Below are 13,795 nucleotides of genomic sequence, written 5' to 3' on the forward strand. Positions count from 1 at the left end.
TGCCACAGTGGAGGTGGACTGCGCTTTTCCACATGCCCTGCTGCAGAGAAATGTTCATCATTCAGTGGTTTCAATAATATTCGTAATTCCTAAGAGTTTTATTTTTTCCAAATTAAGTAATTTTTTTATCGAATGGGGTTTTTTCATGCAGTTATTGGTAACCGGACTCAGACCAGGATGAACTCGTTATAATCATCACGACCCATGTGCCTCTAGCCCGTAGGTGTGCACTGCACATTTCGTCATTTGTCCATAATAGAGGTGTTTAGGGTTAGATCGCGTAAATATATAAATGTGTCGTTAAAACCCGCCACCACCCGCCACAGCCAACTAGTAAGGGTTGTCACGTAAACAGAACGTGGCCAATTCGTCACGAGTACAGCACTAGTAGTGTATAGTGTAGTGTATAGTAGTGTAGTGTATAATAGTGTAGTGTATAGTGTAGTGTATAGCAGAGGTGGGACAAAGTCATTGTTATGCAAGTCCAAGTCGAGTCTGAAGTCATCAAATTCATGACTCGAGTCTGACTCGAGTCCAAGTCACATGACTCGAGTCCACACCTCAGAGGTGGGACAAAGTCATTGTTATGCAAGTCCAAGTCGAGTATGAAGTCATCAAATTCATGACTCGAGTCTGACTCGAGTCCAAGTCACATGACTCGAGTCCACACCCCTGGTGTATAGTGTAGTGTATAGTGTAGTGTATAGTGTAGTATACTAGTACAGCACTACACCGGTGTGTTGGAGAGCCAAGCCACAACATTCACATTGTAACAACACGTTTATATATTTACGCGATCTAACCCCAAAAAAACTATTGTGGATGATATTGGTCGCGAAAGCCTACGTGTTAAACACTGGTCATTTGTTTGAACTTTCCTCTGTCTTGTGCCAATATGCTCAAGTGGTGCACATTCTTCTAACACCAATCTCTTATTATGATGTCGGTCAAGCCATTCTCTGTTAGGTCTTCCTCTCTCTCTTTCCGCTTCCATCAACAACAGCAACAACAACGCACTTTTAATTTTCCTCTTGTTGTCCATTTCGTTATGATACCGTACTCACAGGACTCTGAGCTCGGGTGCTCTAACTCCTGCCAGGCCACCTTCCAACAACTATACCTCAAACCAAAACAAGTCTCCGTGCAACGGTGACTTGTTTTGCAGGGTCCCGTGTGGTTAATGAAGGACACCAGTTGAAGCAATGTTGCGTACAGAAGGTAATGTTTAACCCCCAGTGTGGAGTTCTTGCGAAACACACCGCTTTGCCCGTGTTCCTTTGCAGGTAATTTGACTCGGTGTTCCAGGTCATGTTAGATGAGACGACGAAACGAAATGAGCGCGTTACTGAAATGTAACACGGTCGATGTCGTTGTGGGGGATATCGGTGACAATAAATAAGCAGGCGATTCACCTCCTTCCCATGTCTGTCCCTCCACTTAAAACAAAAAAAATTAACCCGTAAAAACAAAGTTTTTCACTATAAATCCTTTATATGCGTGGCGGCTAGAGTCCTCTCGTCCTCTGGCTTGAGATGGCTGCCACCTATGGGTCAGATGATTGCCTGCCACCATTAAGCAATTGGTAATTAAATATAAAAAAACATTTCCTAAATAGTGTAAAATTTTTGAATTTTTTTTCACGAAAATACATTGTCACGCACAACGAGTCTGAGTGCAAAATGTCAGCTCGATTGGATCACGGGAAGTGGGTTAAAAAACGACCGAAAGATTTGCACGGTCGTAAGCACGCAAGCAAGTGAGCAAGCGAACTTAATATAAATGATTTAAAAATAACATCCCGTCAGCCACACGGATTTCAGGGAGGGCGACATTTCATCAAAATTGGTTCAACGAAAATAAACTGTCTGAAAACAGCTGGCAGCTCACCAGCATTGGCTCAAGCAAGCCCTGGCTCTGCTGATGAGATGATAAATGTTGAAATCGGCACACAGTTGGCTTTGTGTTAAACCAATGCTGCTAAAATTACGCGCCCCCAGAATGGGATGTGTAAAACACGTTTTTTCATTTTTCGATTTAAAGCTTTCGTGACTGCAGGGATTCATATTCTTGGATCTTGCACTTGCCAGTAACGTTTGACAAACCAGTAGTTTTGATTTTATATCAAGCCTGGCTCTATCTTGATTTAAAGCTTTCGTGACTGCAGGGATTCATATTCTTGGATCTTTCGGTAAAGTCACGTAGAAGGGAAATAATAAAATTAAAATAAAACAATAACATATTCACGACGTTTCGGCCACAACACAAGCAGCCGTCCTCAGGTGAAGAACAGGATAGATATGGGAAAGACTTGTACTGAAATGAGTAATCAAACCTCCGTTTTATTTATGCAATGAAAAAGAAAACGTTTTTATTTTTTTATCTTCAAGCCTGTTGCTTATTCAGCAAAATATTTGTTTCAGCAATTTATCTCTGGACTTGGTTTCGACCTTATTGATCTCAGCAAGAGAGCCAGACTTACTTTTGGTTCTTTCGGTAAAGTCACGTAGGAATAAAAAATCAAGTAAATCACGACGTTTCGATCGCAACACAAGCGGTCGTCCTCAGGTGGAAAAAAACTTAATCCAGCAGCTTGTATTGCGATCGAAACGTCGTGATTGTTTTATTTTTATACCTACGTGACTTTACCGAAATAACTAAAGAGTATGAATTCCTGCAGTCACGAAAGCTTCAAATCAAGATAGAGCCAGGCTTGATATAAAATAAAAACTACTGGTTTGTCAAACGTTACTAGCAAGTGCACTCTGTACACCGTAGGCCATCAGCTTTAAAAAAACATAATATTGTACAAAACTTCACCGGCTACTGTCTTAGTGCATATTGGGTAAAACATTTGCAAAATGACCTTCCGTTTCATATCTTCATCACCCCATGTGGTGTACCGGGCCAAATTAGGTGGCTCGCGAACGTCAATTTCCCAAATGGTCTGTAACCAACGGAGGTCGAATATTTACTTGACGAATGTTTTCCGCTCACAACGGGCACAAGAACACGGTGACCAACTCGCAATGCGATGGGGTCATTTAGCCGTTTCATGCGTTGCCACAAATACAAATACAGCCACGGGATTTGTACACGGTGATCTTCTACCCCAGAAAGCACGCTTCGTTGTGTTTTTGTCAGGTCAATGTTTCACTGAATGAGAAACCATGAGCGCAAAATATGTTCAATCTAAATATTTAATACCGAAATAATTTTTTTGCCTTGCGTCCATCGTTATTTTGCGGGGAGCGGTGGTGCTTGCACTCTGCGCTATGCAACCGGTGACCAGAGTTTGCCTCCCGGCCCAGTTTTTAATGCAATGAACACGACTGCGACTCGTACACAACTGAAACTGCTTACTCTTACAATGAAAAAGTCAGGGGAAAAATCGGCCTCACTCGTTTCTGATTTAAATGAACTCTTTTGACATCGTATCTGATAAGGGCATGCCATTTTATATAACTTGTCTCGGATTCAGAGATATTGCAAAAGTTGATCCCTTCCCTAACTCCGGCTGCTGTTGTTGTTGTGGCATGTTGGCACACGGTGGTTAGCGCACTGTGCTACGTACCCGCTAACTCGAGTTGGATTCCCAACCATGGCTCACAGCGGTGATTGAGCGATATCTGAGCTGGATCCCAGCATCCCACTTCACCTGACCAGTACGGTCAAAAAACCGTAATGAAGAGGCCTTCATCGAGCGATGGAATAACAAAGCTTGCGCATTATAGTGTTATATGGTTACCATAACCATGACTTATTTAATAATTATTTACAAAATTTCGATTTAAAGCTTTCGTGACTGCAGGGATTCATCTTCTTGGTTCTTTCGGTAAAGTCACGTAGAATGGAAATAATAAAATAATAAAATAAAACATAATAAAATAATTCTCACGACGTTTTGGCCACAACGCAAGCAGCCGTCCTCAGGTGAAGAACAGGTCTGTCGGAAAGACAGCGTCTGAATGGCAAAATATTATTTACTTCGGAATTATGTTACCAATATAACCTTTATCGTTATTTCTAATATTTATTGTTTCTAGATTTGAAGTTTTCGTGACTGCAGGGATCCATACTCTTTGGTTCTTTCGGTAAAGTCACGTAGGTATAAAATAAAATACATTTAATCACGACGTTTCGATTGCAACACAAGCAATCATCATCAGGTGGGAAAAACACAGCAAGAAAAATTCGTCGTGATTTTATTTATTTTATTTTATACCTACGTGACTTTACCGAAAGAACCAAAGGGTATTGATTGTTTCTTCAATTGTCACTCTGAATGCAGTAATATAATAATAATACTAATGGCAATACTACAGTACAGCATATTATCATTGTGGAATGGCCAATGGAGTCCACATTCATCAGCGGTTCGTGCAGTGGCCAGAGCCGATATTGTGGAATCAAAAGGTCACAAGTTCACATTTTTTTACTCTTGACCTTCAATCAGCCAGGGCAAACATCATGAGTACCACTCTCTGGGAATTCAAGTTTTTTATTTTGACTTTTGGAATTACTCACCCTTGCCATAGGAATGTGGATTCTCTGACACTGGCACAAAGCTGTTAACGGGAGATGAGGTACCACCTCCCCTGTGCTTGTTTTAAAATGAAACACTTTTTAAATCCTTTATATTAAGTTCTCTTGCTTGCTTAGGACCGTGCAAATCTTTCGGTCGTTTTTAACCCACTTCCCGTGATCCAATCGAGCTGACATTTTGCACACAGACTCGTTGTGCGTGACAATGCATTTTCGTAAAACAATTCCAACATTTTACACTGTTTAGGGAAATTTTTAAAAAATATTTAATTACCAATTGTTTAATGCTGCCAGACAATCATCTGACCCATAGGTGGCAGCCATCTCAAGCAATAGGACGAGAGGACTCTAGCCGCCCCGATGCCACGCATATAAAGGATTTATAGTGAAAAACTTTGTTTTTACGGTTAAATTTTTTTATTGTGTATGCTTTCCAACTCGGGCTGAAGGCGTTCATGCCCTTGCTCTGCCCATCCTGGGCCGAAGGAGGACACTATAATCTCTCGTTAACATGATCCAATCATACGAACCAAACGTTAGTGCGACACTGTGTTGCGATTGGGAACTTATTGTTGTGAAAGCCGGCCAAATTGATTTGAAAGATTGCCAAACAAAAACCAATTGAGGAGACAAACGCGGAATGGAAAGCGTCGCACAATCCATGCGTGGCGGATTATTTTTTTCCTAGCTCGTGTTTTAAATCCCTTGTTGTTCCCCTATCTTCTGCGGTATTGAATGACACGAATGCGTTTTGAAGCAATAAATAACAACTCGTTCGAAAACTATTGTTTTGCGCGCGTCGACCGAGTGCATATTTTCACGATTTTCACGATTTTCACGATCACCGCGGAATTGATCAGGAACAAAGTTAAGCCTTGGAAGGAGTTTGGGTGCCAACATTTTCTTTTAATTCTTATTGGAAATTATATTCCTATTGCACAGCCAGTGTCACGTCGTGAGAGGAATATATTTACATTTAAAATTCTCACAGCAAGCAGTGCACCACCTAGTGTGAGAGAATGGCAGCTACATCTCAAGTACCTTCAATGGGGGTCTTTTTTTTACACGCTTTCTTTTAACTCACTCTCTCTGTTGTCGTTGTTGTATCCTCAAATCTTGTAATTCAATTTTAAACCACTTTCCATTGTGGTATCGACTGCAAACTTGGTATACTTATGTCGTACTGAAAAAATACAAAATCTATATTTTTAAACATTTTTTATACGTTATGTTTCGGCTTGGGTCTAATTGTCCACGGTCCCTTACGTTATGGCAAGCTTCGGGGTCACTTCCTACATTTCAGTACATTTAATAAAAGCGTGTTTAAAAAAAGTTATTTTTTAAAAATATTACTTATTTTTATCCATCCACACTTAGATTTGCTCTTCACATGTCGATCGGACCAACAACATTGTATTCCCGCAGCTGGAATATGTCAAACTAAGCGGCAAACCAAAATTAACACTGAAATATGTTGTTGTTGTTGCAGTTACATCAGCTCACTGCACTTGACAAGCCAGATTTTGATTGCGGGTGGGCCGACCCCGCTACGTCGTTTCCATCCTACAGCTGAGCCTCGCCAGGGTCGTGCCGAGAGGCGCTGGGTTTGTTCTCCCACTGCAGAAGCCGAGCCTTGCCCGCTGACGTCACACACGCAGAATTTTAGTACGACAACTCCTGGCCCTGCTTGGCCCCAAGTTGTATTCAGATGACTCGTAAGGCCAGAGCATCTCGATTTGGCTCTGGCTTGGCTCGGCAAATAGCCCCGTGGAAAACCACCCGTACCGTGAGGGTCCCACACGCTGGAAAAAGAGGTACTGCATTCGAACCGAGGATGTCAACAAAGCTGGCTCAGTGCTGCGATAAGGCATCTACCACCGTGCTATCCTCCTCGAAAATGCGCGATCTTGAAACAATCAAATAAAACACTCCTATTTTTCGATTTAAAGCTTTCGTGACTGCAGGGATTCATCTTCTTGGTTCTTTCGGTAAAGTCACCTAGGTCTACGTGACTTTACCCAAAGACTTTACCGAAAGTACCAAGAAGAACACTCCTATTGTTGAGAAGATTTGCAGTATGAGCCGATGGAGTCAGGGTGGTTCGTTTCTTCCTCGAAGGCGTCGTCACAGCGCCGTCTCTTGCGTCCTCACGAACACACGAGAGCACGACACGTTCTTGAAGGTCAGATTCTGCGGCACAGGGCAGGAGGCGGGGATTGCGGAGGCACTGCTCATTTGTAAAAGCGTGTAGCGGCATGCCCTCCCCGCGTCCACCATCGTGTTTCAAATCAACAGTCGTTTTCATTGTGGAGCATCCGGCCTTGGCAGGGGTCATGTAAACCTATTACATACAACGCATCGGAATTGAAAATACATGCACCAACTCGAATCAATTCGGGTTGGTGCATGTATCACGGGCATAGATAATGGATGGGTCACTGCGTGCATGCTGAATACATTTATAGAGGAGTCGCTGGCAGTTGGATAACGCTGAACAACTGAAACATCCGGAATAATGTTTTAGGTCGACGTGCCATTTTTCCATAATGATGTTTTCCACCATCGAAAAGTGCTGGTGTTGCTATTCCTGTGTTGATTTTGCTGTCTATTTCACTTGCCTGTGACCAAAATCAACCCGAACATGCCCCACCTCATGAATTATGAGAATTTAACCAGCGTCAAGGCTGGATAGTGCTTGGACGAGTGACTAATACGCATCAAGACATGCTCCTATTGGCTGCTGAGGGCAGTGCAGTAAATCAGTTGTACCATACTATGCTACAGTGTCTATGCTTCACCACACCACACCACACTGATCAGCATGGAGAGGTATGGTCAAACAACCCCCGTGACCTGCGTGGCTTGGGGTGGCCCTCATCCAGCAGATTTCACGGTGCAGCGGCACTTACAAGCACGAGGTCTCCGTTGACGATCTCTCTGGTCCAGAAGATGGGTTGACCTTCACCGGAAACCGGCTTCTGGACGCACGATAACTTCCCCGGCCCGGCCCATTTCACCAGGCTCTGACGGCGGTGCATTTGTACGTCAACACGCAGGGGAAGACATGCAGCGTTGACGGGACTGAAGGCAAAGACTGAGATAGAGCAATGAATACAGAAGAACAATAATAATAATAAAGTAAGTGGGCTTGAGCAGGACATGTCGCCAGAAAGGAGAGAATAACGATGGAAAGGCGGCCAAGGGAGGGTACAAGCCCAAGAGGACATCCAGCGCAGAGACGGGGTGATGGAATCAGCTGCTGCATTGCCCAATCGGAAGTCCGTGATGATGATCATTTCTAGATTTGAAGTTTTCGTGACTACAAGGATTCATACTCTTAGTTCTTTCGGTAAAGTCACGTAGGTAAAAAATCTAATTAAAATTAATAAAATAAAAAATCACGACGTTTCGGAGACTTGTGTTGCCTCCGAAACGTCGTGATTTTTTATTTTGTATTAATTTACCGAAAGAACTAAGAGTATGATAATCATCATCACCCATCACAGGCGGTGATCAATAATAGTAATAATGAGTGAGTGAAGTGTTAGTGGAGTATGAACCCCGCAACGTAAGTTTGATTCCTGGCCACAGCTAATATCAGTAGCGAGCAATATCCTAACTTGTCCTGAGACCCCCACTTCATCACCCTGTACTGACCAGTACAGTGAGGTAGGGTTAAACAGCCCCCGTGATCGACACAGAGTGGGGAGATGTTGATCCACCAGTGGACTGACAATGGGCTGTAAATGCTAATTATTTATTAATAAGGTTCTGCATTTTGTCAATTCCTTTGGCATGTGATTGCCATCTAGGAGGAAAATGGCATAAGTGTGGAGAAATTAGAGTAACCGGAGAAAATTGGTCCAGAGTTTGCCTAATTAACTAAGAATCGTTGCAAAACAACAATATCAAAGGCCCATAATATAATGAACAAGCATATTTGTTATCTTACGTTGAGGAATGGATGTACCTCCTGTTTGCTCGTTATATATTGTCAACTCTCGATCATGCAATGTAATAGGGGGGTAATGGCTCATATTCTGTAATATCGTTTGATTTGTTTTTGCTACGATGTCTGTTCGGTTCTTTTCGTTCCGATTTCGTGATGGCTTTTTGGCATTGTGGTCACCGAGGTGACCCTTGTAAATTACACGACCACCCTGGCGTCTACGAGGTATCACTTGGTTAAACAAAATAAACTTGAAAACAGTTCACGCTAATTATATGCAAGTGAGGTGACCCATGCCTCCTCGTCATAGGTCGCAAACGGGTTTTGATTCCTTACCCATACCCTACCCGAAATGAGTGACAAACGGTTACTCACCAGTGACTCACGGCCTACCCGTACCCGTACCCGGCCGCACCAGGGTCGCAAACGGCTACGCGTACCCGTACCCGGCCAGGTACGGGTACCCGTTCCCTACCCGTACCCTACCCGAAATGAGTGACAAACAGTTACTCACCAGTGACTCACGGCCTACCCGTACCCGTACCCGGCCGCACCAGGGTCGCGCAAACGGCTACCCGTACCCGTACCCGGCCGGGTACGGGTAGCCAGGTATCGGGTAGGGTACGGGTATCGGGTACCCGGTTGCGACCTCTGCTCCTCGCCACCCACTTCCCTCACCCGGAGCCGCAGGCCCTGCCATGGCCCATCCTCCTCAAACTCCTGGCCGACGGTGAAGGTGCTCTCGGCGGTGCGGAAGGATGCTGCACGGATGTGGAAGTTGTCTCCGTCCTGGCTGATGTGGACTGTGGGTCTCGAGCAGGTGGAGATCTTCTTGGTGACGGGGCTGACCCCTGCAACAAAGACAAAGATGATAATTCTTTTTTTTACCCTTCTATCTGGCAACAAAACTGACACCTATTTTACAAGGAGTCATGTTTTGCATAGACCACAATACCTGCAGTCATAATGCAAACAAAAAACATAACTCTGATAACGTGCACTGTCCTTGAAGTTGATTGGTCCACACCCGAGACAGCTTTCCTTAGAGCCTAGTCTCACATGGTGTTGGACCAGATGACGCCAAAAGGCGCACAACTCAAAGACAATGCACCATCAGAGTATGAGAGCTCGGGGTAAGCATTTACACCATTGCAACAAAGACAAAGATCCCCCCATTGAGCCTTAACAGACTGTTTGGGGCAAGTGATGTTAGCCAGTAGCACCGATGCAGGCCGAAATGGCACGCCTAGCCGCCCTTGTCGCCCTGGTGGCGATGTTTATAGACCGAACTAGGTACTCATTTTGAAGCTGACTCGACCTAGGGGTAGACCCAGGACCGGTACAGATAATCGTCACTGGTGTCAGCCGTAAGCGAGAATCGAACTCGGGTCGTCGGATTCGTAGCACAGCGTGCTAATCGCTGCACTGCCGCTCCTCACAAACAACAGACACACAAATACACAAATATCTCTTCCACCTGCATGTTGGCTGTTGAGGTGATTCCTCGGGTTATAATCTTATATTCTTTTATCATGCCTGTTTAGAATCAGAATTCTTATTTAGACGGAGGAATCCGATGAGCGGTGAAGCCCTTTTTTTCACAGTTGTCCAATAGCGGTGGGTCAGCAAGTTGCAAAAAAAATAAAGACACAAGCCACGGTGTTGAGATTGTGGCCATGCAAGCCAAACTATGGACCACATCGTAAACCCATCGAGATACATACAGACTCAACGAGATACACGGAGACCAAGAAGGGACACATAGTTACCCATAAAGAAATCATCAAGACCCATATATATACACACATAGATATACATTAAAGACAAGCCAGAAAGGTTTTGCTGGCCACAAAACTCGTGTTTGAGAAGCGTACTGGGCCATGATAATTATTCCAAATTCAGTAAAAAAAATTGTCAAAAAAATGTGCCTCTTTGGGGCCAAGACGCCGAGCCACACCATGCCCATCCTACTCTTCTTCAAATGTAGTCCATCCAAGCGCTGCTCCATAAGCTGCACCGCCACTTCACTCAACTGCGTCCTAGCCTGGCTGCGCCCAATATGGATCGTAGTTTTGAGTGTCGAGTTTGGAAGGTCGTCTTACCCAGGATGTGCAAGTACTCTTCAAAATTCTCGCTTGTTTTAAGCTTCCACGTGCCCGAGAAGTTCGTCATGGTCAGAGAGAGAGACACTAACACCCCCGTTTGTGTGTTGAACTTCTTTCGCACCGTACGTAGCCAACCGCGCTAATCGGAGGTGTGCTTGTGTGTGTGCGCGCGCCACTCTCAGAAGCCACCGATATCCACTGGTGCAGGAGGAAAGATGAAAAGCGGGAAATGTCATTTTGGTCCAAATTGCCGGTCCATTTTATAGGACTAGCCGGGCCCCCTTCTCTGAAGGGGTGGATGGGGGGCGTCGAGTGGACATTTATCGTGGCCAAACAGACGGCGTGTTTGCCTTGGCCTCGGTTGTCGTTCACAATGTTTGCCGAGTCATCTAAACACGGGTGGGTTTCTCTGTTGACCGATGCTCCCCGCGGTGTCGTGGACTCTACATGTGTGTGTTTGTGTGCGTGTGCCCTACGGTGCAGGACGCCACCAGCATGGCGCAGAGATTCAAATTCGCCTACCCAAGCGCGTTTGTGACAACATGGGTGATCGGACGCGTCGTTGCGGCTCAAACACAGGCTCGTCGAGATGAGATGGCATCAAGTTGACCTTTTGACCGCGGTGTTTCAATTCTACACTCCGTATGGATAGATAGATATGTTTAATTTTGTAACATTATCTCTCATTATATGCTGGTGTTGCGGTGAGAAAAATATAACTTCAAACTCGTAACACGCGCAGTATTGGCTCACTCGGAGAGAAAGTCCTGTATACAATAATACAGAAATTTATACAATTTAAGACCACAGATACTAATAACTGTTTGAATGCTTAAGCTGCAATTTAGAAGGCCAGAGCCGATCTAAGGCAACATTGGGTGTCACATGCTTCAGTGTTAAAGCCCAAAGCTCAGAGGTTAAACAAAGTCACTTATATAATTAATTAGACTTGGAATTACATAATCAATGCCCCAAGCTCATAGAGCCAAAATGAGGCCTATTTTGGATTCCCATAGCTAAAGAAACGATATAACTGGTGTTGGCCAAAACATTCCGATGCTTAAAAGCTACCTGCAGATTACTCAACAAGCGTCAGGGTCGGGATCAAACTCACGACCTCCTGTATACCAGGCGAGGTAGTTAACATCTACTAGCCACCATGGCGGCGTTGGAGGACCCTCATAAATATCCACGCGACCACGGGGAGAGAGACACGCAAACTCCAAATATACAGTAATCCCTCGCCACTTCGCGGTTCAAGTTTCGCGGCCTCAGTGCATCTCGGATTTTTCGAACTGATTTAAAGGCCTCATTATACCTGTGCAGTAACACACTCATCATCATTCATCATCACATTCATCGAACTGCACAGGTCTGTCATCATCGTCATTGTCATCGTCATTGTCGTCGTCGTCATTACTGGAGTCAAGTCTCAAGATACTACTGTCATTGGTGAGTGTAGAACACCATAATACGTATCGTATGAGAGAGAGAGAGAGAATGTATAATATTAAGGTTTTATAATTAAATAGATTTAAGTAAAATATATATAAAGTATAAATATACATATTTTAAACATTCTGGTACCCACACACACATATACGGAAATTCCTAGGGGGCCAATCCTACTTCGCGGATTTTCACCCATCGCGAGGGGTTCCGGTCCCCAATAACCGCGATCAACGAGGGATCACTGTACAGCAGGCGTCAAGGGTCGGGGTCAAACCCATGACCTCCTGCATACCAGGCCGCCACCACGGCACCCCTTTGCTGGGCAAACAAGTGTAATAACACATCGGTATTGAAACTAAACAATTGTTTTAATTTTCCCAGATAAGGCCCACTGAGGTATATATATATATATTTTTTTTTTCCCAGAAGCGACCTGGTCACAATTGATAGCCTCAATGAAGTGGCCTATCACGTGGAGGGAAACCCCGGAGAAAAATCCACGCGTCCACAGGGTGAGAGAGACACCACAAACTCCAAATGTACAGCAGGCGTGGGGGTTGGGATTGAACCCACGACCTCCTGTATACCAGGCGAGGTAGTTAACACCTCCAAGCCACGTTGATGAGAGACACGCAAATTCCAAATATTCAGCAGGCGGCAGAGTCGGGATCGAACAGGCGAGGTAATTAACATCTCCACGCCACGGTGATGATGAGAGGCACGCAAACTCCAAATGTACAGCAGGCGTCAGGGTTGAGATCGAAGCCACGATCTCCTGCATACCAGGCGAGGTAGTTAACATCTCCGAGCCACCGTGACGCCACTGACGTTCAGAGCCAGATCGAAGGCACTAAATCTTCAGGATTCTTCGGTTTGAATGTTTAATGCACAGATGCTCATTGGAGCCTCTGGGCATTCAAAAGTACCTTCGGGATATAATAATAGGGTTTTCCCCCTTTTTTATGACAACAAAACTGAAACCTTTTTACAAGGATTCATGTCTGCATTAACCACAATACTTGCAGTCAAAATGCAAACAAAAACACACTAAGATAATATATGCATTGTCCTTGAAACTGATTGGTCCACACCAGAGACAGCTTTCTTTTGAGCCTCGTCTCAATTGGTGCTAGACCAGATGACGCCAAAAGGCGCATGACTCAAAGACAATGCACTATAAAAGTAATGAGGGCTCGGGGTAAGCCATTAACATCATTAGAAAGCTGTCTCTGGTGTGGACCAATCAGTTTCAAGGCCAATGCATATATTATCAGTGTGTGTTTTTTTGTTTGCATTCTGACTGCAAGTATTGTGGTTAATGCAGACATGAATCCTCGTAAAAAGGTTTCAGTTTTGTTGCCAGAAAAAAGGGGGAAACCCCTTATTATTATATTTTGGTACTGGCAAAGGAGGTCTAATGATACCTTCGGGATTTCTTAAGGGTTGGTCTCACTCGCGTGAATGTCTGAAGCTCAAACAAATCGACGGCAGAACAATTATCCCTCGAGCAATCGTCCGCGTTGTAATTGCAACGTCAACACTTCTTTTTGTACTCATTGACATGTGAATGTTGTCTCTAATCCCCTCCCTCTCGCTGCCTCCGCCCCCCTCTGTCTATTTAAGGCCACCCCACAGAGACGATCACCCCTCTCTGTACCTGTGTTGCCCGCTGTGTGTATCTTGGTGATATCTGTCTATAATTTTTTCTGGCTAGATTTTATGTCGCTATTTCATTATACCTGATGAT

The 13,795-nt window shown here is 44.4% G+C and overlaps 1 protein-coding gene across 1 annotated transcript; it reads right to left on the reverse strand.

Annotated features, from left to right (window-relative positions):
• Positions 1 to 4,936: 4,936 nt before the first annotated feature.
• Positions 4,937 to 10,852, reverse strand: LOC133354153 (cellular retinoic acid-binding protein 2-like). The gene is made up of 4 exons (XM_061570767.1): positions 10,594 to 10,852; positions 9,170 to 9,342; positions 7,452 to 7,565; positions 4,937 to 6,732 (listed from the first exon to the last, which is right to left on the reverse strand). Exons 1-4 carry the CDS (start codon positions 10,661 to 10,663, stop codon positions 6,667 to 6,669), a joined length of 423 nt encoding a protein of 140 aa, XP_061426751.1. The 5' UTR covers positions 10,664 to 10,852; the 3' UTR covers positions 4,937 to 6,666.
• Positions 10,853 to 13,795: the final 2,943 nt, after the last annotated feature.

The sequence above is a fragment of the Lethenteron reissneri genome, chromosome 46, assembly GCF_015708825.2.
Source record: "Lethenteron reissneri isolate LAM-NWPU_2019-01 chromosome 46, ASM1570882v1, whole genome shotgun sequence".
NCBI lineage: Eukaryota > Metazoa > Chordata > Hyperoartia > Petromyzontiformes > Petromyzontidae > Lethenteron > Lethenteron reissneri.